Raw genomic sequence first — 26465 nt, forward strand, 5'->3', positions numbered from 1 at the left:
TGTTCAGTCATCATTAGTGTGAATGTTGAGTTTCTGCTATTTAACTTGCCTTGCCATGTTTTTCTGTCATTGTAAAGTATGCATTGTAAGAGAGCACAGGTGCTGTGTGCTTTTGAGGAGCACAGCTCAGCGCATTTGTGGGGAAAGTGAATAAAGTTGAAAATCTTCTTACCTTCATGATGCATGTGATCATGTCATTCTGGATTGTTTGTATGCTGTCAAATCACGTTGTTGTTTAAGAGGGCTGTTGTTAATTGACCAAAGGTTGTGCCTGGGAAGGAAAAACACCTCAATTATTTTTCATGTAGGAAAACAGCAGAGAAGGTTGCAGAACTGAAACTAGAGACTAGAAACAGGAAACAGGGAGGATATGGAGAGACACAACACAGGAAGAGTGAAAGAAAACTCAGGGCAGCTGTATAACAATCTTAAATCCAAAATCCAGGAGAGGAATCTCAACAGGAGATGCCTTCCTAGTGGTGGTCCAAGGATGGGGACACACATGGAATGGCAGACTTTGCTACTTGAGTCTCCACGGGAGTCTTTTCCACAACCTCTCTTTCTACCTTTACAAAACGGAAGGAAAATGCACAGGGTTTTCTTGACATAGAAACTCGTGGAGGGATGTGCAGGTACTCGAGCAGGCTGAGAGGAGGATGAGATGAGAGGAAGAGCTGAAGCTGGTAAACAGACAGGCACAGAGAGGAGGAGCTAATAGTGTGGGCACTGAGTGACTGCAGACAAGCATCTTGGAACAAGGGAGCAGCAGAGAATATGGAGCAGCTGTGGAAAGGAGCAGGTGAATCAAGGTATCAGTCAGATGTAAACAAAGCTAAGAGAGGTGGCAACAGAGCCAGGGATGAGGTGCGATAAGGTTAGACAGGCAAGTGGAGATGATGCTAAGGAGCTGGAAAGGTCCAACCTGGAATGAGCTTAAGGTTGGGTGGATGTGTTAGAAAAGGGATGGTGGTTGGGTGAGTGGAGCAACTGAAGAGGTAAAAGCTCCATGAAGGAAGAAGTCATTACAGTCGCTGTGCTAAGCAAGTCTGATGCTGATCAACTGCATGGAGGTCACATGGTACAGGTTGACGCCACAGGGCCCCTCTGCACTGCCCTATTTTCAGAAACCCACTCTAAACTCTGTGTTTCTGATGCCACTACCACTTCTCACCAGATGCTGCAAATTTTGGGATTCCCATGATTCTACTGTATAATTCTCCATAACACCTCACTGAGGTTAGGAGAGCATAAATCCTATAATGACTGTTTTGTCATGTCAAGAAGGACACAAATTGGGACCAGCTAAAGGAAGAGGAGGGGGGTCCTCTGTGCAGGAGGCACCCTTCAGAACTCCCTGACCAGGGAAACCCTCTTGAGGGAAGGCTTGTCCTAGGTAATGCTGGGTAAAATATATGGCACGTCAGCCATTAGGAATTTAGATTCCTGAGACAGAGGCCAACCCAGAAAGAGTCCAACTTCTGGCCTGATAGGGAGAGTACAATCCACAGAGCAGGAGGGGATATGGGGTCACTGTTCCTGAGCAGAAAAGACAGAGTCTCTAAGGAGACATGACAAGTAGATGTCACAGAGCGGAGAACTAGAGAGGAACGTTTCTGTATGGAAGGGGCACAGCAGTACTCTCCACCAGCATGGTCATAGGTTGGGGTAACTGTGTACTATTGACTTCCACCCAGAGCACATATGAGTGGGAGAGTCTAGAGCAGGGGCCCAATAAAGGCATTTCCTGGCTGTGATGAGTCAGGTGGTGTGCCATATTCCCTGGAGGCCAGCAGAGAATCTCTTTGCATTGGGTTTCCCACCATGCCCTGCCAGGCTCTGTGTCACACGGGGACTTCAGAGACTCTAGGTAGCGATGGAGAAGGAATCAGATGGTACACCTCAGGAAAGGGAGGGCAGTCTCTCAATCATAAAACGGGGTGAGGATATCTAAAGACACCAAATTTCACCAACATTCATAATCTGAGGCCCAGCCATGTGAACTCTTCCCTGATGGAGAAGGAAACTGTCAGAGTGGAACTGGGGACTCACAGGTGAACAGAGATTCAAAGGATTCAAACGGGGCTTGCACAGAGGCCTTTGGTCCTGTGGTCTAAGCCCTGAGTTTCCCTCCCAACCCATGGAAACCAGAGCAGTGCAAAGCCCCACCCTGGGCATCTCATTCTGCATGGGGCTGTGCCAAGTGTCTTGAAGGCGTTGGCTAATGAACAGTGCGACACAGCTGCTGAGTGTTTGCAAAGCGTATTCAGAATGACAAGGATCTGACTCTGATTTCTTGCCTAAAAGTTGGGCATCTGTCTAGTCAGATGAGGGAGAACAAGTGTCCAAGAATGCACAGTGTGAGCCACTTGACCTTGTTACCTGGCCAATTAAGCTGCCCTGGCTCAGAGTGGCACATCCTCCCTGGGGAGGAAAAGCTAAGAAAAACACATATCCTTTCCCAGTATCAATATCAGCAGGGCAGAAAAGTCTTTGCTCTGCAGAGGGAACACAGAGGGGACACATCCTATCCTCTGCTTGCCATTAGAGGATCTCTGTCAAAAACTCCATAAATATGCTAGGATTTGTGGTTCCATTATGGGGCATGATGTTGTAATCAGGCCCTTTTGCCTGTGAGCTGGGTGATGGTAGCTAAGTCACTTCATGTCTCTGTGCCTCAGTTGCCCTGGCTGAAATATGGTGATGAAACAAGAGTTTCTGTGCCTCCACTGATACGGGGGTTGTTTGTGAGATGAAGGCCTCTGAAGCCAAAAGTCCCATTTCTTCTCAGCGTCCACTGAGTGATATGAAGACTGGCAGCTCTTAATGGATGGTAATGCCCTTCAGTGTTGCAGCAGATGCCACAGCTCACTGAGAATTTCTTCTTTCTGTATTCTTTTATCATGAATTTGAAGAAAGAAATCTACAGATGAGTGAGTGCAAGAGCAGACATTATGCAGGTGTGAATAGAAACAGAAGTCTACAGGCAAGAAGAGACCTGGTAGGGTTGCTGCTTGAGTGTGCTAGTCTAGTGCTTTAAATAGCACTTGGGTCAACACCACTTGGCCAATTTATGCAAAAAATCAGGTTTGGAAAAGTACTAATGCTATTGGTTAAGCCTGAGACTGAGCTTCCATTCAGGTCTGCCCTACTTCTGTTTTCTCACTGCTGGTCTGCAATCCCAGCTTCCCAGGAGGTTGAAGTTAGCAGGTCCTGCATGCTCAGGAGTTCAGAGCTGAACACTATGTAAGAGGGTACCTGTACTGGGCCAGGGCCAGGCTGCAGTGGGGTGACAGGTTGGCATGTTCTGCCTTGCCTCAATGTTACACCTCTCTAAGTGTCACCCCTGGGGTCCCCCAGCCCCTCCCACCTGCTCAGGACCCAAGTACTGCAGACATCACGGGTCCTGCTCCACATCACCTCACACGTGAGGCTGTGCTTCAAATCCTGTGGGGTCATCCCTCTTCATTGCCCTGCTCATAGCTTTAGGAGCCCTCCACACTGACACGTGGACACACAGCATCTTGCTTAGATGGGTAAGAAGTCTGGGATGGGCCTGGGACCTGTTTTTCTCACACTCCAGGGTAAGGCGGAGGCTGTTTGTCTGAGGAACGTGCAAACATTTCCACAGTCTCCATCCTTGGTCTGTGTCCATCTGTCCTCCTAGGATGCCATCTGGTCATCTCCCATCCTCCAGGATCCCTCCGGGCCCTGCAAGCCCCTCTCCACAGCATGAGCCTAAATGCCTGGTTCAGGCAAGGTGGACTTTTTGTAGCTGAGAAACATGCTTGTTTCTGCCACCCATGCCAGTGGGCCATGACTGGTCACGGCCAAATTCTCTGCTCTCTGAATTTCAAATGTAACAGGGATTCCTGACCTTTGTTTTTGTTTCTTTTCTGTTCTTTCATTCATTCTTTCTTTTCTTTTTTTTTTTTTTTTTTTTTTGGTACTGTGGATTGTACCTAGAGGTGCTCTACCACTGAGCTACATCTGCAACAATTTTATTTTCAATTTTGTGACAGGGTCTGGTAAGTTGCCCAGGCTGGGCTAGAACTTCAGAGCCTCATTCCTCAGCTTCCCAAGCAGGTGGGATGACAGGAGTGTGCAACCACACCCAGCTTAGATCAGCCTTTACAATTATCTATGCCCTTGGATGATAGTTTTCTGCAGACAGGAATTTCTTTTCCCTCTGCCAGTCCTATCTGTGACAGAGACGTGGCACTTCTCTGGGCAGCTCTAGGACCCTCAGAGGTGCAGTCTTCATCCCTCCCACAGTGAGGCACCTCAGGGTGGCAGCCAGGTCACTAGATCACACTGGCTCCTCATCTCAGGAGCAGCCCAGCTCTGCTGCATGGAGCTCCAGTCCTCCCCTGCGTCTGATTCCTCAGTAGGTCTCTGATGGATGTACAGTTTACTGGGGTACATTTGAGACAGGGAGTCCTTCCTCATTAGTGTATCACCTGAGTCTGCAGGAGTGTGTCTGGCACAGTCATCAATGGTCATAGCAGGAGCACCCTGGCTCCTGTTTCCTCAGTGGCCCTGCAGGTAGCTACCCTCTGGATGTCTTGGATAGTGACTTTTATCTCACTTAGCTTCTTTGTATCTGCTAAGGGGAAGGTTGAGTTAACTCCCTACGTCAGGAGCAGGGTGCTGTCCCCTGGTGGCAGACCCCTTCCATGTCCCAGTCTTCCTGTTTGGTCACTCTGAGCACCATCCCATTCATCACTCACAGTGAGACCCCTCCTGGCTTTGCTGGCCACTCTTACTCTCTCACTTGGGCTCCACATTGGCTGTGTCCTGGTTTCCTCAGCTCTGTCCATGCCCACAGTCTGGGGGAGTGTCAATGTTATCCCAGCTGTAATGGGTGACCACACATCTGGTCCTATAGTGCTGTGGGACAGGAGTCTCCCTGGGCTGAGGTTGAGGTGTGGGTGGGCTATGTTCTTCCTGCAGTTTCCACATGGGATTTCTCTCCTGCCTTCTCCAGTTTATAGGGCACCCTCATTCATTGGCTTTGAACCCTTCCTCTCTTCTCCAAGATAGCTATCAGCTCAAATCTTTTACTCTGACCTCGGGATAATGCAGAATAATCTCCCCATTTCAACATCTGCAATAGCCCATGCAGAATCTCTTTCCACTGAGGTGCTATGTTCACAGGACCCTGGAACAATTTGGAGCTATTTCATTTGCTATCCCTTCCTGGGGCTATGATGGCACTTCCCTGACACCCATTTTATTAGCCCAGCAACATTTTCAGTGTCCTTGCTTAGCTATGGACAGGTCTCAGTTCTGCTGACCATATCAGCAGGGTCTCAGTTCTGATGACCCTAGAAGAAACAGAGACCTGAGAAGTTAGTGTCCAGGGGTGCACATTACCCTGACTCACAGGGTCATCCACAGCCCTCTGACCATGGCATGTGGCTGTTTTGAGTTGTCAGCCTCACACCAGATGCTGCTAGCTCACAACTCGCATTGGGAAGTGCTGGTCCCAGGCTAGAGAGGACAGTGTTTGCCTGTCCTGAGCTGGGGCTGGAGATGGATCCCATCTACCTGCTGATCCCCAGCCCTATCTCCCCAGAAGTCATCCTGTCCTCCTTGAACAACAAGCTGGGTGACACAACTGTGTGTGCTGGGCCTCATGCTGTCTCACCTGTGCCCCCTGGAGACCCAGAGATTCACCTTCCCAGGTTCCTCCCAGGGCACAGTGAGACAGTAGAGGTCTGGCTGCTTAATCACAATGGATAGTATCATCTCTGTCCATTTGGAAAAAAAACATTTTTTACTTACTAGTGTAAGTTAAATAAAAATGTCATATGATTAAAACAAAATTAAAAGACAGAAAAAATGTAAGATCTAAAGAATGACATGGTAAAGAATGACAGAGCCTTTAAATTCCAAGCATTATACCCTCTTAGAATTCATTCCCTAGAGTCTCACTGTAAAAATATTAGGCAATCTGTGGCCTCATTTTTGGCTCAAAGATGAGTTTTATACAGTAATTAATTGTAATAGTTCTCTCTCTCTCTCTCTCTGAGGGACAGATATATGGTGCAGATCTGTGAAAATATCCCACATAGCTGGTTCTCCAAGAGAAATAAGAACCAGTACCCCCACAATGCCTCCTGGAAAGCCAGGACCCTCAACAAGAACACGTCCTAACACCATCCATCCTAACACTATCCAAAGCACCTGGGCTTGAAACAACCACAATGAGGACTGCTACGGATGCTGAATTAATAAAATACACATAGACAAAAAATTAAAGTGGCCTCCTTCAGATCAAGGATCCAGAAAGATGTGAGATACTGAAGAAAGTCTCCTTCCTCAGTTCTGCATGCCTGGAAAGGCATCTTCATTGACACATTCCCCTTCTTCTGGATAAAGAAGCTGGAATGGACGGGGTCCTGCAGTAGGTGCCCTGACTTGATGACCCCACTCCCAAGGAGCACAGCTGTAGTGCAATGTCCTTACTGTCTCCTCCAGTGACCTATGGTCCTGCATCAGGCACAGCCACCAACAGCACAGCAACAAAGAGACCTGTGTCACAGAATCATGGAGGCTTCTGTTGACTGCAGCCATCTTCTGTGGCTGGAGATAAGCAAGAGCTCCTGAGGCTCAAAGGCAGAGGAGAAGAAGATATCCCATCACCAAGGTCAAACATGGTGAATGGCAGCCCTCAGCTCTCAAGGGCCTTCTCTGTCAAAACAAGGTGGCAATGAGAGTGGTCTGTCCCCAATTAAACCTCATGCACTGTGACAACTACAGGATTTCATCTGCAAGGTTCTCAAATCATGAAAGAGCCAGGCAGAGTGGCACAGGCCTGTAATCCCAGCAACTTGGGAGGTGAGGAAGAGAAAGTGCAGGTTCAAGGTCAGCCTCAGCATTAGAGGGACCTATCTCAAAATAAGAAGAAAAGGATTGGGCACATGACTCAGTGGTAGAGTGCCCCTGGGTCAATCCTGAGAACCTCATGCACAGGCACAAACACAAGCACTCCAAATAATAAAGAAGAAATGATTAAGATAATATCAAGAGTGTTCCCAACAAACACTTGCTCATATAGACTTATAACCAATAAAAAGAACATCACTCTTTTGAATATAGTTGACAGATATATATTTGTTCCAAATGCAACCTCTACAACTTATGACACTTTGTTTATAGAGGAATAAGAATGCAAAGTTAATTACATTGTCTTTAATCTCAAATGATAGATGAATTATTGAGATGTGTCCAATGAAACAAATGGGAAATGGAAGCTGTACATGGTCCAAGAATAAGATTGACCAATGTGTTAATTATTTAAAAAGTAGTCCTGAGATTACAGTTGTGGAAAAACCATAACTGATTCAGTGCAGGTAATGCAAATCAAAGTTAAAAACTGCAAATAGGTCAAGTAGGTAAAAACCCACTCTGAGGGCTGAGGTGGAGCTCAGTGGTAGAACACTTGCCTAGCATGAAAAATGCCCTGGGTTCCATCTAAAGTACCACACAACAACACTGAGGGTGATGATAAGAATAAAGTAAATTTTAGGACTTCCTCCCTCCCCTGAACCCTAAGTCCTCAGTTACCTTTGCTAGAAGTAAACCAGTAGCCATGTCTCCTTCCAGGGAGAGTCTGTACATAAATAACACTTTATATTCCCGGGAAAAGATCAGCAAATGCCATACAATGTCTTGCACCTTAGCACACAGGAAGCCACCCTTTACTGCTCACAACTTATTCTCTCTCTCTCTCTTTTTTCTCATCACTGTGCAACCTGTTTCAGGGCCAGCAGTCAAAGGGCAGAAGTAAGCAAGGGTTCTGGGCCATTTTCTCTGGTCTGGACACTATCAGAGGCCCAGGGGGATGAACATGCCACAAATCAACTCCAGGAATCACTCTCTCATGTAAAGGTGAACAGCAGGCATGAAATGAAGTACAGTTCACCTAACCAGTGACCTCTGGTCACGCATAGTGTTTTCTGAGGTTTCGTGTCTAGGAACAGCACCATCACGAAGATCCCTACAACCGCTCCTTTGCACAAGTTAAATATATAAGAAAAAAGGGTACATGAAATCCAAGGGTTCAATTAATTTACTTCTCACCAACAAAATGAGCTGCTTGGGGCTGGGGATGTGTTCATGGTGAGGGCTTTCCTGGCATCCTAAGGGCCTGGTTTCCATCCCTGGCACTGAAAAAAAAAGTTCAATCCCCAGCACCAAAAAGAAAATAAAGGGGGTAGCACACAACTGGCATAGCTCTAACTCATTAGTCAGAGGATAAATACACACATGTTTATACATTCAAAGAAGTAGACAGTTCTCTGAAACTGATATAAAAATGTTCAATGATGGACCTGGAGGTATAACTCCGTTGTTAGAGTGCTTGCTTTGCCCTGGGTTCAATTCTAAGCACTGCCAAAAAAAAAAAAAAAAAAAAAAAAAAAAAAAAGATCAATTAACACATGAAAGGATGGTCAATACCATTAGCCTTCCAAGAAATGCAAATCAAAACCATGAGATACCACTTCCTGCTCACTAGTATGCCTATGATCACGAAGTCTGAGAATAATGTGATGGTGAGGATGAGAAATTAGAACACTACTACACTGTTGTTAGGAAAGTAATAGGTGCAGCTGCTCAGAAGTCTGGTGGTTTCTTAAAAGGTTAAATGTAGAGTTAAATGTAGAGTTACCACATGATCCAGCAACTCCACTCCCAGATACGTACCTGAGAGAAATGAAAACACATGTCCATAAAAACACTTGTGTGCAAATGTTCATAGCGGCATTATTGGTACTAGTTCAAAAGGAAAACTCAAATGTTCACGAATTGGTGGGTAAGTGAATGGGGTCTGCTCCTTCAATGTAACCTTATTCAGTCATAAGAAGGGATGAAGTACCGAGTAACATGGATGAACCTTGAAAACATTATGCTAAGAAGCCAGACCAAAAGGCCACGCAGTGCATAAGAACACTTCTGTGATGCCCAGAATAGGCAAATCTAGGGAGGCAGAGTGCAGAGGAGGGGATGGCTAGGGCTGGGTGACTGGGAGGAGTAAGAAGTGACTGCTAATGGGTACAGACAGGACTTCTTTTGGAGGTGATGAACTGTTCTGAAGTCGATTGTAGTTAGTTGCAAAACTGTGACATATGACAACAAACCCCTGAATTGTGCACTTGAAATGGGTGGAGCGCATGGCATGCAAATTACATCTCAATGAGGCTATTAAACTAAAGAGGAAGAGGAATCAAGAAGAAAAGTCTGCTTTTTACCTTTCATGCTGACACACACCATGACTGACACAGGACCAATAAACAACTGCCAGGGGGACCCTGAGGACGCTCAAGTAACTGTGAGCCAGACTCCACCTGCACAGCCTAACTTCCCTCTGTGCATGGCATTCAAATCAGACTGCAAATTCACCTGTCCAGGAACAGGGAGGGTCAGAAATGGAATCCAAGGAGCAGCTTTGTAAAACATGATACAAAGAAGTAAAGGGAGTTAATATTTTCCCAAAAAAGTGGGGTTGACTCTGGCATATAATTTTAATCACTAAAAATGTACTAAGTCAGTGAAAGAGTATGGGTTTCTTCTTTTTCACTTTTTATGCTTCTACCATTGTTATTATTCTATGCCTGCTATATTCCATTTAATGCATTTCAAGCCATAAGCAAATATAATGTGAACCATCATTAAACAGAAATGTGCAACCAGTAAAACAACAAACTGAGTTCCACTCACTCAACCACTATCCCTCTCTTGACGTATCCATCTAGTAGTAGGTTTATTTCAGATGATGACTAGTCTCAGAGTATACTTTCAGAAGCTAAGATGGCTCCTACATCACTAGACAATGCTATCATATAGGACCACCATCGTATATGGGAATCATTATTGACTGACACATTATCATGTGGCATGTGAGTGTACTAAAAGCTCCCACACAAGGGAGAGGGTGAACTTCTGCTTTGTTATGAGAGGACCCAAGCAGCTTTGATGCATAAAGGCATCATTACTGGTCACAGGAGAAGCAAAGAATCCAGGCAATTGGTTTCCACAGCATCAGTACCTGATTCCTGACAGGAAGGGACTTTCCCATCATGGAGAAACTCAGAGGGCAGCCCAGACTGGGAGGGAAATGCCAAGGAATGGAAGGTTGCTGGGTCCCCATTCCAATCTGAACATCCATGGCTGCCAAACAAGGTGGACACTCACTCTCAGCAGATAACATGAATCCACTTGTGTTTAATTCTGATTGGCATGGAATCATCAGATTCATGTAAGACATTAAAATGCAAAATAAAACCTTAAGCACAGCATGAATGACAAGTGTGCATCTTATCTATTAGGTCCAATAGTGTAAAATAAAAAGACCTGGAGCTTAAATGTGGAATCCACGCAATGCCCACCAACGGATAAACAGACGGACAGAAGATGTAGTCTTCCCTTCTATTATTCACTCTTAAGAAAGAGGGAAATTCTGATCCATGCTCCAGCATTGCAGGATCTTGAGGACAGTGTACAAAGAGGAACAAGGCAGACACTGGGACAAATACTGTATGAGCTCATAGTCTTCAACACAGATGAAGTACTAAGCTTGTCAATTTTATAGAGACAGAAATTAGAATGGTAGTCAGTAGGAGCTACAGAAGGAGAAGTGGGAGTTAGTGTTTCTTGGGGGAAGAGCAACTGTTTATGGTGAGGAAAAAGCACTGGAGATGGATGATGGAAGTGGTTGCACAAAAGAAATTTATAGTCATGCCCCACGTAGTAGCGTTATGCCCAGTGATGGAACAATGCCCCAGACATGAATTTATTCCACAATATGACCTAGCATAGTGAGACTGGAGCCATCTCTGTTGGTGTAGGAGCACTCTAGGATGTTTGTCCAATGATGAATCATCCTATAACTCATTTACTGCTTATAATCTCCGCTATTAAGTGATACATGAATGTAACTGACACCACTCACCTCTACACATTACAATGGCTCAATGGTAAGCTTTCTATATATTAACCACATTTTGTGGACAGAGAGAGAAAACATGGATGGAAAGTCCAGCTGGAAAGCAGAAGGCTGAGTTGGGAGGTTTGGAAGCAGCTCCCCAGTTCCACTGGGTGCTGTGTCACATCCCATGCACTCCCATCTTCTCAGCAAGCACTATATTCCAGCTTGAATGGGAAATGTTACCATATGCTTCTTTTTCTACATGTGAGATTTTCCATCTGGTACATGGGTCACAATAAAATATCCAGGTCAAGAGCAATATCTGAGCTCCCAAATACGCTATGTAAAATAGAGTGATTGGAATTGAGAGGCTATCTCGAGGTGATCCATAGACTCCCAGAAAGTATAGACAGACACTCTGTGAAGAGTGTGAGCATGCACAGAATTTTCTATGATTTTATGTCAAGGATGCCTAACTGCAGACTGTGTGTCCTATGGACAGATTTCTGAATACAGTGGCATAGAGGAGAAACAATTTGCTATATTGAGTGTTTTCATATAAGTTTTTTTTTCCATTTTTTTATTAAAAATCATAAATTTACATAGGGCAATGTTGTTTGATTCATTGTTATTTTTTTCCCTTCCCCCACCCCTCCCACCCCTCTTTTCCCTCTATACAGTCCTTCCTTCCTCCATTCTTACCACCCTCCTTATTCCTAACCCTAAACCTAACCCTAACGCTAACCCCTCCTAACCCCCATTATATGTCTCATCCGCTTATCAGTGAGATCATTCGTCCTTTAGTTTTTTGAGATTGGCTTATTTCACTTAGCACGATATCCTCCAATTTCATCCATTTGCCTGCAAATGCCATAATTTTATCATTCTTCATGGCGGAGTAATATTCCATTGTATATATATGCCACAGTTTCTTTATCTATTCATCAATTGAAGGACATCTAGGTTGGTTCCACAATCTGGCTATGGTGAATTGAGCAGCTATGAACATTGATGTGGCTGTATCTCTGTAGTATGCTGATTTTGGGTATAGGCCAAGGAGTGGGATAGCTGGGTCAAATGGTGGTTCCATTCCAAGCTTTCTGAGGACTCTCCATACTGCTTTCCAGAGTGGCTGCACTAATTTGCAACCCCACCAGCAATGTATGAGTGTACCTTTTTCTCCACATCCTCATCAACACCTATTGTTGCTTGTATTCTTTTTTTTTTCCTTAATATTATATATTTGCAATACAAACGAGACTGGTGACATGGAGACTTCAACCCTGCTGCTTTCACTGGTCTCCCTCGAGGACGACCGTGCCATTCCTCGGCATTTCCAGGCATTCCAGAGTTGGCTGTAGGAAATCACTCTGGTGACAATCACAAGGACCGCCTCCCAGCTCATCAACATGGGCCTCTAGGCTCAGCACTCCTGTCACTGTTTCTGAATGGCAAATATCTTTTACAATCAGTAACAAAAATTATCACTCTATGAGGATTTAGGTAAGGAATAGTTCAAAATCCTGAGCCTACTACTGCTCACTCATGTTCTAGCCAAGTGACTGGCGCAGTCTCAGCCAGCACTCTCTCCTTTCCCTTTTCTTCAACTAGTAGCTCAAAGAAAGGATGAAAAATTTGAGTTTAAAATCCTGCCTTTTTTTTTGTGGTAACCATTGTAGATGAACAACTAGAGGCCTACTGAAGTATAGAATCTCATGCAAAACTCTAACAAATGAATGCCTCATTACATCAGGCTATTCGGTATTTCCTGTATTAAAAATGCTAATGTAGTACAGTGGCAGTGGTTACTTTTCACTGACTTTAGCATCTGATCTCACAGATTAGTCATAAATTGCAGTTCAATTCTGAGTTTTGGCAACAAAGTAGTGACAGACATTTCTGAATAAACAACTTTCAGCCATTTGGAAAGTATTGCCAACACATTATTTGGTGTTAGCACAACAGTCACTTTGTGCTAAAAATGAAAGAATCTGAACTCTACAAATGTTTCACTTCACCAAGTCCAACAATCGTTAAAGGATTTACTACTTATCTAATAAAAAATTATACATCAACTTTTATCAAACAGCAACTACTACAAAAAGAATGGCAAGAAAAAAATGACTTCACAAAAATGCACTAAAAATTTGACAATTTTATGCAGGAACCGCCAAAATTTTAGTGTTTAATAATTAAAAGCACAACTGACCAACTTCCAAGATGTGAAGATACCATGTTTGAGAAAATGGGGAGAAAAATCACTCTAAAAACTCACTATATAGTATGTGATAAGAATGCACTATAATATAAAACCTGTCTACACTGAGTAGTTAGTTGCAAAAAGCCATTCAGTCTTCTCTTGGCTTGGAAAAATGGTGTTCCAGATTTCAGGGTAATTAGCAACCTTCAACTCTTTTGTGTGGCAGGTATCTTGTTTTCACCTTCCAGTTCTTCCACCCCAGCCTGTGTCATGAGGTCTGCGATGTTTTTCTCTAGATCATCAATGAGACTACTTATATCATCAATTCTTCCAATGATCTGGTCGGACATGGTATGAAATTTATCTTGCATTTGCTGCTGGAGCATCTGCACCACCAAGGTGAGGTCCTGCACGGTCTTGGGGTCAGTCTCGGCCATCTCTTCGGTTCCCAGCTTGGAGGCGAGGTCTCAGACTCGCTTGTACTCTTGATAATCGCCATTCTAATTGGGGTGAGATGAAATCTTAGGGTAGTTTTGATTTGCATTTCTCTTATTACTAGAGATGTTGAACATTTTTTCATATATCTGTTGATTGCTTGTACATCTTCTTCTGAGAAGTGTCTGTTCATTTCCTTAGCCCATTGATGATTGGATTATTTGTATTCTTGGTGTAGAGTTTTTTGAGTTCCTTATAGATTCTGGAAATTAGCGCTCTATCTGAAGTATGAGTGGCAAAGATTTGCTCCCACTCTGTAGGCTCTCTCTTCACATTACTGATAGTTTCCTTTGCTGAGAGAAAGCTTTTTAGTTTGAATCTATCCCAGTTGTTGATTCTTGCTTTTATTTCTTGGGCTATGGGAGTCCTGTTAAGGAAGTCTGATCCTAAGCCAACAAGTTGAAGGTTTGGACCTACTTTTTCTTCTATAAGATGCAGGGTCTCTGGTCTGATTCCGAGGTCCTTGATTCATTTTGAGTTGAGTTTTGTGCAGGGTGAGAGATAGGGGTTTAATTTCATTCTGTTGCATATGGTTTTCCAGTTTTCCCAGCACCATTTGTTGAAGAGGCTATCTTTTCTCCATTGCATATTTTTGGCACCTTTGTCTAGTATGAGAAAATTGTATTAATTTGGGTTTGTGTCCATGTCCTCTATTCTGTACCACGGATCTACCTGTCTATTTTGGTACCAATACCATGCCGTTTTTGTACTATTGCTTTGTAATAGAGTTGATCTGGTATTGCAATACCCCCTGCTTCACTCTTTCTACTGAGGATTGCTTTAGCTATTCTGGGTTTCTTATTCTTCATAATTGCTTGCTCTATTTCTGTAAGGTACATCATTGGGATTTTAATTGGAATTGCATTGAATCTGTATAGCACTTTTGGTAGTATGGTCATTTTGACAATATTAATTCTGCCTATCCAAGAACATGGGAGATCTTTCCATCTTCTAAGGTTTTCTTTAATTTCTTTCTTTAGTGTTCTGTAGTTCTCATTGTAGAGGTCTTTCACCTCTTTGGTTAGATTGATTCCCAAGTATTTTATTTTTTTCGAGCCTATTGTGAATGGGGTAGTTTTCCTAATTTCTCTTTCTGAAGATTCATCACTTATGTATAAAAATTCATTGGATTTATGAGCATTGATCTTGTAACCTGCTACTTTACTGAATTCACTTATGAGTTCTAAGAGTTTTCTGGTGGAATTTCCAGGTTCTTCTAAATATATAATCATGTCATCAGTGAACAGGGATAGTTTGAGTTCTTCTTTTCCAATTCGTATCCCTTTAATCTCTTTGGTTTGTCTAATTGCTCTGGCTAGAGTTTCAAGAACGATGTTGAATAGAAGTGGTGAAAGAGGGCATCCCTGCCTTGTTCCAGTTTTTAGGGGGAATGCTTTCAGTTTTTCACTATTTAGAATGATATTGGCCATGGGCTTAGCGTAGATGGCCTTCACAATGTTAAGGAATGTTCCCACTACCCCAATTTTTTCTAGTGTTTTGAGCATGAAGGGATGCTGTATTTTATCGAATGCTTTTTTCTGCATCTATTGAAATAATCATGTGATTCTTAACTTTAAGTCTGTTGATATGGTGAATGACATTTATTGATTTCCGGATGTTGAATCAACCTTGTATCCCTGGGATAAAACCCACTTGATTGTGGTGCACTATTTTTTAAATATATTTTTGTATGCGATTTGCTAAAATTTTGTTGAGAATTTTTGTGTTGATGTTCATTAAGGATATTGGTCTGAAATTTTCTTTCCTGGATGTGTCTCTGTCTGGTTTAGGTATCAGGGTGATACTGGCTTCATAGAATGAGTTTGGGAGGGTTTCTTCCTCTTCTATTTCATGGAATACTTTGAGGAGTATTGGAATGAGCTCTTCTTTAAAGGTTTTGTAGAACTCGGCTGAGAACCCATCTGGTCCTGAACTTTTCTTTGTTCATAGGCTTTTGATGACCTCTTCTGTTTCATTGCTTGAAATTGATTTATTTAAGTTGTGTATGTCCTCCTGGTTCAGTTTAGGTAATTCATATGTCTCTAGAAACTTGTTGATGTCTTCAAGGTTTTCTGTTTTGTGGGAGTATAGATTTTCAAAATAGCTTCTAATTATGTTTTGTATTTCACTCGTGTCTGTTGTGGTATTTCCTTGTTCATTTGATATTTTAGTAATTTGAGTTTTCTCTCTCTTTGTTAGTGTGGCTAGCGGTTTATCAATTTTGTTTATATTTTCAAAGAACCAACTCTTTATTTTGTTAATTTTCCTGATTGTTTCCTTTGTTTCAATTTCGTTGATTTCGGCTCTGATTTCCTGTCTTCTACTACTTTTGGTGTTGGTCTGCTCTTCTTTTTCTAGGGCTTTGAGCTGTAGTATTAAGTTGTTTATTGGTTGATTTTTTTCCCCATTTGTTGAATGCGCCCATGAAATAAATCTTCCTCTAAGTACTGCTTTCATAGTGTCCCAGAGATTTTGATATGATGTGTCTTTGTTCTCGTTTACTTCTAGGAATTTTTTTATTTCCCTCCTGATGTCTTCTGTTATCCATTCATCGTATAATAGTGTATTATTTAAATTCCAAGTATTGGAGTAGTTTCTGTTTTTTATTCTGTCATTTATTTCTAATTTCAATCCATTATGATCTGATAGAGTACGAGGTAGTTCTCTATCTTCTTGTATTTGCTAATAGTAGCTTTGTGGCATAAAACATGGTCTATTTTAGAGAAGGATCCATATGCTGCTGAGAAGAAAGTGTATTCGTTCTTTGTTAGATGGTATATTCTATATAAGTCGGTTAAGTCTAAATTGTTGATTGTGTTATTGAGATCTATGGGTTTCTTTATTCAATTTTTGTTTGGACGCTCTACCCAGCGGTGAGAGAGGTGTGTGTTAAAATCGCCTAGTATTATTGTGTTGTGGTCTATTTGATTTCTGGAATTGAGAAGGATTTGTTTGATGTACATGGATGAGCCAATGTTTGCGGCATAGATATTTATGATTGTTATGTCTTGCTGATTTATGCTTCTCTTAAGCAGTATGTAATGTCCTTCTTTATCCCTTCTGACTAGTTTTGGCTTGAAGTCCACATTATCTGAAATGAGGATGGATACTCCAGCTTTTTTGCTGTGTCCGTGTGCATGGTGTTTTTTCCCATCCTTTCACCTTTAGTCTATGGGTATCTCTTTCTATGAGATGAGTCTCTTGCAGGCAGCACATTGTTGGATTTTTCTTTTTAATCCAATCTGCCAGTCTATGTCTTTTGATTGATGAGTTCAGGCCATTAACATTCAGGGTTATTATTGTGATATGATTTGTATTCCCAGTCATTTGACTCATTTTTGTTTTTTGACATGATTTGTTTCTCCTTTATTTGGCTATTCCTTTAGACTAGTTCCTCCCGTTGCTGATTTGCATTGTTGTTTTTCATCTCTTCCTCATGGAATATTTTGCTGAGAATGTTCTGTAATGCCGGCTTTCTTTTTGTAAATTCCTTTAGCTTTTGTTTATCATGGAAGGATTTTATTTCATTGTCAAATTTGAAGGTAAGTTTTGCTGGGTATAAGATTCTTGGTTGGCATTCGTTTTCTTTCAAGGCTTGGTAAATGTTGTTTCAGGCCCTTCTAGCTTTTAGGGTCTGGATTGAGAAATCTGTTAATATTCTTATTGGTTTCCCCCTGAATGTAATCTGATTCTTTTCTCTCGTGGCCTTTAAAATTCTGTCTTTATTTTGTATGTTAGGTATTTTCATAATACCTGTTATTATACCTGTTGTAATTTTGTATATTTGGAGTCCTATAAGCCTCTTGTACTTTGTTTTCCATTTCATTCTTCAGATTTGGGAAATTTTCTGATATTATTTCATTGAATAAGATTGTTCATTCCTTTGGTTTTTTTCTCTAAGCCTTCCTCAATCCCAATAATTCTTAAATTTGGCCTTTTCATGATATTCCATAGTTCTTGTAGATTCTGTTCATGATTTCTTACCATCTTTTCTGTTTGGTCAACTTTGTTTTCAAGATTAAATATTTTTTCTTCAATATCTGAGGTTCTGTCTACCAGGTGTTCTATCCTATTGGTTATGCTTTCTATGGAGTTTTAACTTGGTTTATTGTTTCCTTCATTTCAAGGATGTCTGTGTTTTTTTTTTTCAGTGTCTCTCTTTATTGAAATGATCTTTTGCTTCCCGTATTTGCTCTTTTAACTGTTGATTGGTGGGATCATTTAATGCCTGCATTTGCTCTTTCATCTCCTCCTTCAATGCCTGCATTTGCTCTTTCACCTCCTCATTTGCTTCCATGATTGCTTTAATCATGTACATTCTGAACTCCCTTTCTGACATTTCTTCTGCTGTGCTGTCATTGGGTTTTATTGATATAGTATCTAGGTTTGTTTGGGACATTTTCTTCCCTTGTTTTCTCATATTGGTCAGATGTCAGTGGGACTCTGTGATATTGCAGATTTCCTCTATTGGCTTATAGTGTCCCTGTAGATTTCCAGTGTATCACCTCCCAGCCTTCAGTAGCCTGAAGTCTTGGAGTAACTTGATAATGCAGTGCTTCCGAAGACGCTGCCCCTAGCCCGCTACTGGTTCCAGGGAGAGAGACCTGGAGAAGTCTCTGGCTGCCCTGCCCCGGTCCCAGAGGCTGCTTGTGGGTCGGAGGTCTCTGCTGGCTTGGGGACTTGTGGCTGGCTCTGTGTAGGAAGGCTTTCACTGGGCGTTCTGCTCCTAGAAAGGCGCTTCCCGCTGGAGGGAGCCGGGCTGCTTGGGGAAGTCCCTGGCTGCCCTATCCTGGTCTCTGAAGCAACCTGTGTGTGGGCCAGAGCTGGCTGCGTGCCTGTTCTCTCATATAAGTTTTTGAACTGATAACTCAGTGTATTTGGGTTCTTTTGTACATATGTTGCTCCCCCCTAGGGACATCAGGCCAATTCTGCTCTCTCTCATCTTCGTCTCCTTCCTCTACTACCATGCTGAACTCTGAAATGGGACTGCTCTGATATAGGGTATCTAACATGTTTTGTGTAGAGAATGGAGACAGAAATTCATGTTTTGGAGAGAAGTGAAAGAGGGAGTCAGAGACCTTTTGATAGTTTGGCATGGTGGACAGAGTTTGGATCAGTAGCAGGAGAGACCAACTCCTCTAGAACCCTAGGACACATGCACAGACCAGCGTGGCAGTTACATGTGTTTTCCTTCAAACTGGTTGCCAGGTTGGAATGGGTGATGACATCAGACGCTTCCACCCTTCCTTATAGGAAGGGCCAGACTCTGGGTCACTGTCAGTCCAGTGGGCAACAGTTTGTCCTCAGGGCTGTTCTTCACCTGATTTCTCCCCTGCTGGAGAAGAGAGAACAGACTCCTATTCAACCAAATTCTCGACCAGGCTTTGCCATAAAAAGAAACTAGTTTTCGTAGAAGGGAAGGAAGAGTATTCAAGAAGTTATGTGGGATCATGAAATCTCCCAGTCTGAGCAACGATCTTCCCAGCCGAGCACCTCATGCCACCTGCAGGTAGTGGTAGATGATGAGGTCTCAGTCCCATCAGGTGAGGGAGCTAGAGACAGAACCCAGTTGACATGCTGACAAGGACTAAAAAAGAAGGGGTAGAGAAGCCAGAAAAGGTGGACCAGGAAGCCCAATTTGGAAGGAGAGTACAGGTAAAGGGAGAAGAAGTCCACATGGATGGAAAATATGGACGGAAAGGAACTGAGCTAGATGAGATCCAAGCATTGTAACGGGTTAGAAGGGATGAAAAAAGGTCGCTCCACCCTGGGAGAAAGTTATCCATAATGGACTAGAGCTTTGAGGAAAAGGGAGATGGCACGATGCTGAGGAGAATCAGAGGCAGATGGTTATCAGCACAGGGGAATGCCTTACAATGCAGGAGTTATACTTAGATTTCTTTACTCAGGCCCATGGGTAGAACAGTCTCCCATGTCGGAGCTCGAGGAAGAGAGAGTGGAACTCTGAATCACAGGATGATGTGGATGACGATCTTCCAGAGGTTTTTGATTAAGTACCCAGGGCAGAATCTGGCCTTATGACTGAGACCACTGGCAAAAAGAGAAAGAGGGAATCCTCCTCTGAATCTGTTGAGGAGCATCAGGAGGTGGACAGTGAGCCAAATCATGCCTGGGATGCTGATTCACTGTATAGCCTTAAAGTGAAATTTAAAAGAGTGTGAATAAACTTGGTGCAACCAGAACACCATGAAGTTTTTAAGAAGCTACTAGGTAGGGAGACACTCCAGGTGTGACCTCCAATCCTCTCTCCATACCAAGATGAACCTTATAGCCACTGCTTTTTCCAAATGTCCGGCTACCTCTGAGTACCCCATGCCTAGAAGCCTCAGGACCCATCTCCACTCGGAGACTCTTAGATGATGGATGCTTGCATTCCACTTAAAAAGGTCCTTGCTTGGGATCACAGAGCTTGATTCCAACAGTCCTTTCTGATTGGACACACTCTGATTCTCAACCATATCCTACTGTCTGGGGGTGGGTAATGGGGCCATGTTCATGCTGATGTGACTGTCAAATGAGAAAATGACCTAGGAACTCTCTGATTCTGAGGTGGGCATTCCTGGGTGACGATGTGTCCTCATAGTTTACACAAAGTTCTTGATCATACAGGTATCTATCTCTTACCGAAACCCTCACTTGGTTGCTTTTCTGGGGACTCTCAGGACAAAGCACCTTGCCCAAGGTATGTTACTGTCCTCTTCTTATGCACCTCTGCTGGGCTCCAAACCCGCACCTTCTCCAAGGGAGTTCTTGTTCTCCTCTTTGCTCTCTCTCTCCCATTGCAGCCCCTCTGGGTCCCAAACTAACACCAGTGTTCTGTTCACAGAGGATCCTGTTGTCAAAAGATTCCTGGCCTGGGACAAGAACCTGAGGGTGTCTGACAAGGTGAGGTTGCTCTCCCCTGGGCAGGGGTCCTGCTCCAGCACAGCCTGGATGGGGAGGGCTTTCTAATGCCATGGTCCTTCTTTCTGCCTCCACATAGAGCACCAAGATGTGCCAGGTCCGGCCCCTTTATGACTTGTCATCATCTCTCTCAGGTCTAGCATCTTATTGCAGAGAGGACAGGTGGACATTGCTTCTGCTTTGGGTGTTCTGGGCTCCAAGTCCAAGAACGCCATCTGGCCTGGCTATACCCTCTTCTTGTTGTCACTTGATGTTTTGGGATATTCTCCTCTTTGCTCTCCCTGGGAACCACTGTTCTCCAGCTTATGAAAGACCCTCCTCACCCAGCTGACCTGTATGCCCTCCCTCCAAAGGTCTCCTCAGTGCTGACCCTCCAGTGCACATCTACGTCTCCTCTCCCCTTGACTGTTCCCATTGAACTTGATCCCTCATATCCTCCCCCCAAACAGCAGGTCTCCTAACGTGGCTACCTTCTCTTAGTGACACTCTCTACCCCACACTCCCAGTCCTCTTCCCCTATTTTATCCTCTTCTAGGATGTGACCTCTCTCTATTTCTCTTCTCTCTCCACCAGTACCTCCTGTCTATGGTGATAGCTTATTTTAGCCGGGCTGGCTTCTTCTCCTGGCAGTACCAACAAATCCACTTCTTTCTGGCCATGTGAGTATTTGGCCTCCTTCATCAATCAGAATTCACTACCTGGGAGGTCAGGAGGGGAGCACAGGGCACTAACCTGTACTCTGTATTTTAACTTCTTTTTCCTGTTTGCTCTCAGTAAAATATATTAAAACATTAATGCATAGTTTTTTTTTTTTTCACACCTCCCTTGTCAAAGCTAATACAAAATATCCCTTAAGGCCAGTTTTAAAAAATTAAAGTACACCAAAGGAAACATAAAGCCCACCTGAGAGGAGTGGAGGAAAGCATGGGCACTTGCTGTCCCTGGCAGAGGGACTGCATATGCATCCACACCTAACTGCTCTATTTCTTCCTGCATCTACCCAACATTGTTTTCACTTCTGCCTCTGGATTTCCAGGACAGATGCCCAATTCCCATGCACATAGGTCCAGTGTATTTGCTCCCTTTCTTCTTCTTCATAGATGTCTTCTCTCATCTGTGGCTTTCTACACAGTCACTGAAAATCCTTCTAACATGGGTACAAACATCCCTTATGCCTCCAACTCCAGTGTTTTGCTTTGCTTTATTGACAAAGGCTTGGGTACTTCTGAAGGTGACTGTCTGGGAAGGCCTCTGGACCAAGGGATGTCCACCATAATGCTGAATAGGGCTGGTGCAGTCCTGTCTGAAGATTGTCCACATGGCTTGTTTTCTGGGAAGCTGACTCTGAGGGGAGGTCCTTCCAGGTTGTGTCCCTGAGCAGCAACCTGATTTCTTTCCCCAGATACCTGGCCAGTGACATGGAGGAGGACAACCAGGCTCCTAAACAAAGACATCTTTTACTTCCTCTATGGGAAGAGCTATGCCCTGTGTCCCTTGTTCCACAAACTGCGCTATCATTTCATCTGTTCCATGGGCTGGAACACTTGGGTTTTCTTGGAGGAGTGTGAGGAGGTGGGTGGTGCTGTGTGTCTTGTGGAGGGTGAGGGAGGGGCTGACTGGAGAGACTCAGGAAGGTGGGTGGTTGCAGGTGGGATGTGGGGAGGAGAAAGCCCTGGAGGCTGCATGGAGGGAAGGACTTCCTGGGCAGTCTTCAGGTTTGGTTTTTTTGGTGCTTTTTTGTTAGTGAACCAAATGTGTATGTCACTATACGCTATATAATTGAACAAAAGTTTGTTGGAAATTTACCAAGTACACATAAGTAATAAAAGAAAGTTCCATTTCAAAAAAATGATGTTTAAGTTCCTATCTTGAGGAAAAGTACATTAAAAATATAAAGCCAAGCCAAGATTCTTTGCAATAAGGGAACTACATTTAATAAAGCAGATTTCAGTGGTTTTTTTCAGATATATATATCTTTGGTGTTTTGTATTTATGTATAGATCTACCAATTACAAACTATGGTTTATTTTAAAGGAAGTAGATAAATTAGATGAAAGGAATCTGTATACTGTACTAAAATTATTCCCAACACAGAACATGGTATGGGAAAATATTTTTTCATTCAGAGAATATGAGCACAATTAATTTCTACATTAGACCTAATAGAATTACAGTTAAATTATTTGTCTAGAGCACTGAGATGTACTCATTAGTTTTTAATAAAAATCACACCAAAACTATTCATCTGACAGGGGTATAATTACATAGAAAATATCATAGGGTTTCAATGATTAAAGATGCCTTCAGAGGGATTATACCCCACCTGAAGGCCACCACTCCTAGAGAGGCAGCTTCCTTGTGGAGCACCGCATTATCAACTTCCTCCAAGACTTCAGCCTACTGAAGGCTAAGGGGGGATATATATAGAAATCTTCAGGGACATTGTAAGTCAATAGAGGAAATCTGCAATATCTCAGCGGTCCACTGATACCTGAACAATATGAGAAAACAAGGAAAGAAAATGCTGCAAACAAATCTAGATGTTACATCAATAAAACCCAATGACAGCATGGCAGAAGAAATGACAGAAAAGGAGTTCAGAATGTACATAATTAAAATGATCAGAGAAGCAAACAATGAGATGAAAGAGCAAATGCAAGCACTGAATGATCGCACCAATCGACAGTTAAAAGAGCAAATACAGGAAGCAAAAGATCATTTCAATAAAGAGTTAGAGATATTGAAAAAAAACCAAACAGAAACCCTTGACATGAAGGAAACAATAAACCAAATTAAGAACTCCATAGAAAGCATATCCAATAGGATAGAACACCTGGAAGACAGAACCTCAGACATTGAAGACAAAATATTTAACCTTGAAAACAAAGTTGGACAAACAGAGAAGATGGTAAGAAATCATGAACAGAGTCTACAAGAACTATGGGATATCATGAAAAGGCCAAACTTAAGAATTATTGGCATTGAGGAAGGCTTAGAGAAACAAGCCAAAGGAATGAACAATTTATTCAATGAAATAATATCAGAAAATTTCCCAAATCTGAAGAATGAAATGGAAAATCAAGTTCAAGAGGCTTATAGGACTCCAAATACACAAAATTACAACAGACCCACACCAAGGCACATTATAATGAAAATACCTAACATACAAAATAAAGACAGAATTTTAAAGACCACGAGAGAAAAGAATCAGATTACATTCAGGGGGAAACCAATACGGATATCAGCAGATTTTTCAATCCAGACCCTAAAAGCTAGAAGGGCCTGGAACAACATTTTTCAAGCCCTGAAAGAAAATGGATGCCAACCAAGAATCTTATACCCCGCAAAACTTACCTTCAAATTTGACGATGAAATAAAATCCTTCCATGATAAACAAAAGCTAAAAGAATTTACAAAAAGAAAGCCAGCATTACAGAACATTCTCAGCAAAATATTCCATGAGGAAGAGATGAAAAACAAAGAAGCAAATCAGCAAAGGGAGGAATTATCCTAAAGGAATTGTCAAATAAAGGAGGAAACAAGTTGTGTCAAACAAATAAATAAATAAAATATAAAATTGAACCAAATGACCGGGAAACCAAATCATATCTCTGAAAAAAAAAAAAAAAAAAAGATGCCTTCAACCATGCAAGAAAGGTTTTTTAATGTACCCAGAAGAAGCACCTCTAAGATTAAACCGATATTCTACTCAAATCAGAGACAGGGATAAAGCTTGTCTCTTGATAGAATCAACTATTCAAATTTGATTAGATGGGACACCAAAAGGATTGTATATGTCAAAGCATCTTTACAACACTTTCCACACAGCTAGCATAATGTAGTTATCTGATATAAAATAGGAAAATAGACTCCATTTTTATTTAAAAGCTGAAAATACGATGTCCCGCATCTTACATAACATGGATGTCAGTAATAGGTGAAATATTGTTGTGATACACACATATAGCTACTGCATTTGTCACCAGGCAAAATAAATCTCATAAATACACCTTGATATGTCACCTCCTTTGTAGTCAACAGAACTTGGTTAACAGAATCAAGCCTCTCAACATTTTACTTGTAAGGTATTTGTAGTCTTTTGAATCATGGTGACTCAAAAGAGGTAATTTAAGGAATTAAGTGAGGTAATTTAAGGAATGGGGAAATAATTCAACATTATTTCAAAACCTCAATATCCTGTCAAGTCATCAGCTTTTGTGGGGCTCTTTCTCTTTCCAGATTCAAGCTTATGATCCGCAGCTCTGGGTGTGAGGCCGAGATCACACCCTCATTCCCTAGAAGTCCTGGAACCATGGAGGCCTGAGGGGAGGGACCAAATTCTGTGTCCCTGGCCTGACGACAGGGTCATCTACTGTCCGTTTAGGATGTCCAAGGACCTAACTACTTGACCCACTCCTGTCTGCCTCCCACCCACAGCCACCCTGTGTGAATGGTGAGACAGCCTGAATCTGCCAGTCAGCCTCACAGCCTCAAAACCACAACCACACAGGTGACCTCCCAGAGATGTTCTGGTGCTCCAAGGCTGCTCAGCCAGACCTGAGAGAGAACAGTTTGTCACACAGGAAGTGCTAGAAATCCTTCACCCAGAGCAACTGGGCCCAGTGTCAGCAGTGATGAAAGGCTGCTGTCTATCTAAACTGAATATCCTGGAGCCACGCATCTCTCTCTCCCCCTGGAAACTGTCTTTTGACCCTCTCCTTTTAATTCATCTGGGGCCAGGCATCCCTTCAGGATACCAATCATGGCGATGACTTATTTATAGGGTTGTCATAGTACATACGTGTTTAGTACATATAATGAATGTAATTTATTTTGAAATACATTTATTTTAAATAGTTTTGAGATATATGGTGTTTAGAATATTGTGGTTCCTGATTAGTTTTCTGATGAAGGTAATAGCAGGTTTGTATTCATAAATATTTCTCTTAGGTTTTTTAAATTTTTTATGTTTTTACCTATTACTGCTATACCTCAGTAGTATTAACCTATAGTTTTATAAATAGAGAATTTTCATTTGATGTTCAGTCATCATTAGTGTGAATGTTGAGTTTCTGCTATTTAACTTGCCTTGCCATGTTTTTCTGTCATTGTAAAGTATGCATTGTAAGAGAGCACAGGTGCTGTGTGCTTTTGAGGAGCACAGCTCAGCGCATTTGTGGGGAAAGTGAATAAAGTTGAAAATCTTCTTACCTTCATGATGCATGTGATCATGTCATTCTGGATTGTTTGTATGCTGTCAAATCACGTTGTTGTTTAAGAGGGCTGTTGTTAATTGACCAAAGGTTGTGCCTGGGAAGGAAAAACACCTCAATTATTTTTCATGTAGGAAAACAGCAGAGAAGGTTGCAGAACTGAAACTAGAGACTAGAAACAGGAAACAGGGAGGATATCGAGAGACACAACACAGGAAGAGTGAAAGAAAACTCAGGGCAGCTGAGTAACAATCTTAAATCCAAAATCCAGGAGAGGAATCTCAACAGGAGATGCCTTCCTAGTGGTGGTCCAAGGATGGGGACACACATGGAATGGCAGACTTTGCTACTTGAGTCTCCACGGGAGTCTTTTCCACAACCTCTCTTTCTACCTTTACAAAACGGAAGGAAAATGCAAAGGGTTTTCTTGACATAGAAACTCGTGGAGGGATGTGCAGGTACTCAAGCAGGCTGAGAGGAGGATGAGATGAGAGGAAGAGCTGAAGCTGGTAAACAGACACAAAGAGGAGGAGCTAATAGTGTGGGCACTGAGTGACTGCAGACAAGCATCTTGGGACAAGGGAGCAGCAGAGAATATGGAGCAGCTGTGGAAAGGAGCAGGTGAATCAAGGTATCAGTCAGAGGTTAAACAAAGCTAAGAGAGGTGGCAACAGAGCCAGGGATGAGGTGCGATAAGGTTAGA

The 26465-nt window shown here is 42.6% G+C and overlaps 1 protein-coding gene and 2 pseudogenes across 3 annotated transcripts in view; 1 reads left to right on the top strand and 2 right to left on the bottom strand.

The window, feature by feature from the left end:
• Positions 1–26465, bottom strand: part of LOC306649989 (guanine nucleotide-binding protein subunit alpha-12-like) — a 350618-nt pseudogene that overhangs the window by 30661 nt on the left and 293492 nt on the right. Inside the window, exons 3-4 of the transcript XR_013766961.1 lie at positions 25761–25859; positions 173–271 (exon numbers count right to left, since the gene is read on the bottom strand). The product of XR_013766961.1 is annotated as a guanine nucleotide-binding protein subunit alpha-12-like (transcript). The remainder of the gene's footprint in view (positions 1–172; positions 272–25760; positions 25860–26465) is intronic.
• Positions 13085–13598, bottom strand: LOC306649309 (heat shock factor-binding protein 1-like). The gene has a single exon (XM_079120146.1). It carries the CDS (start codon positions 13565–13567, stop codon positions 13337–13339), a length of 231 nt encoding a protein of 76 aa, XP_078976272.1. The 5' UTR covers positions 13568–13598; the 3' UTR covers positions 13085–13336.
• Positions 19664–25762, top strand: LOC306650160 (speedy protein E4A-like; annotated as a pseudogene). Its single transcript has 6 exons — positions 19664–19739; positions 19827–19856; positions 20473–20531; positions 21123–21208; positions 21952–22121; positions 24789–25762. The product of its transcript is annotated as a speedy protein E4A-like (transcript).

The sequence above is a fragment of the Sciurus vulgaris genome (assembly GCF_902686455.1).
Source record: "Sciurus vulgaris genome assembly, chromosome: 18".
Classification (NCBI taxonomy): Eukaryota; Metazoa; Chordata; class Mammalia; order Rodentia; family Sciuridae; genus Sciurus; species Sciurus vulgaris.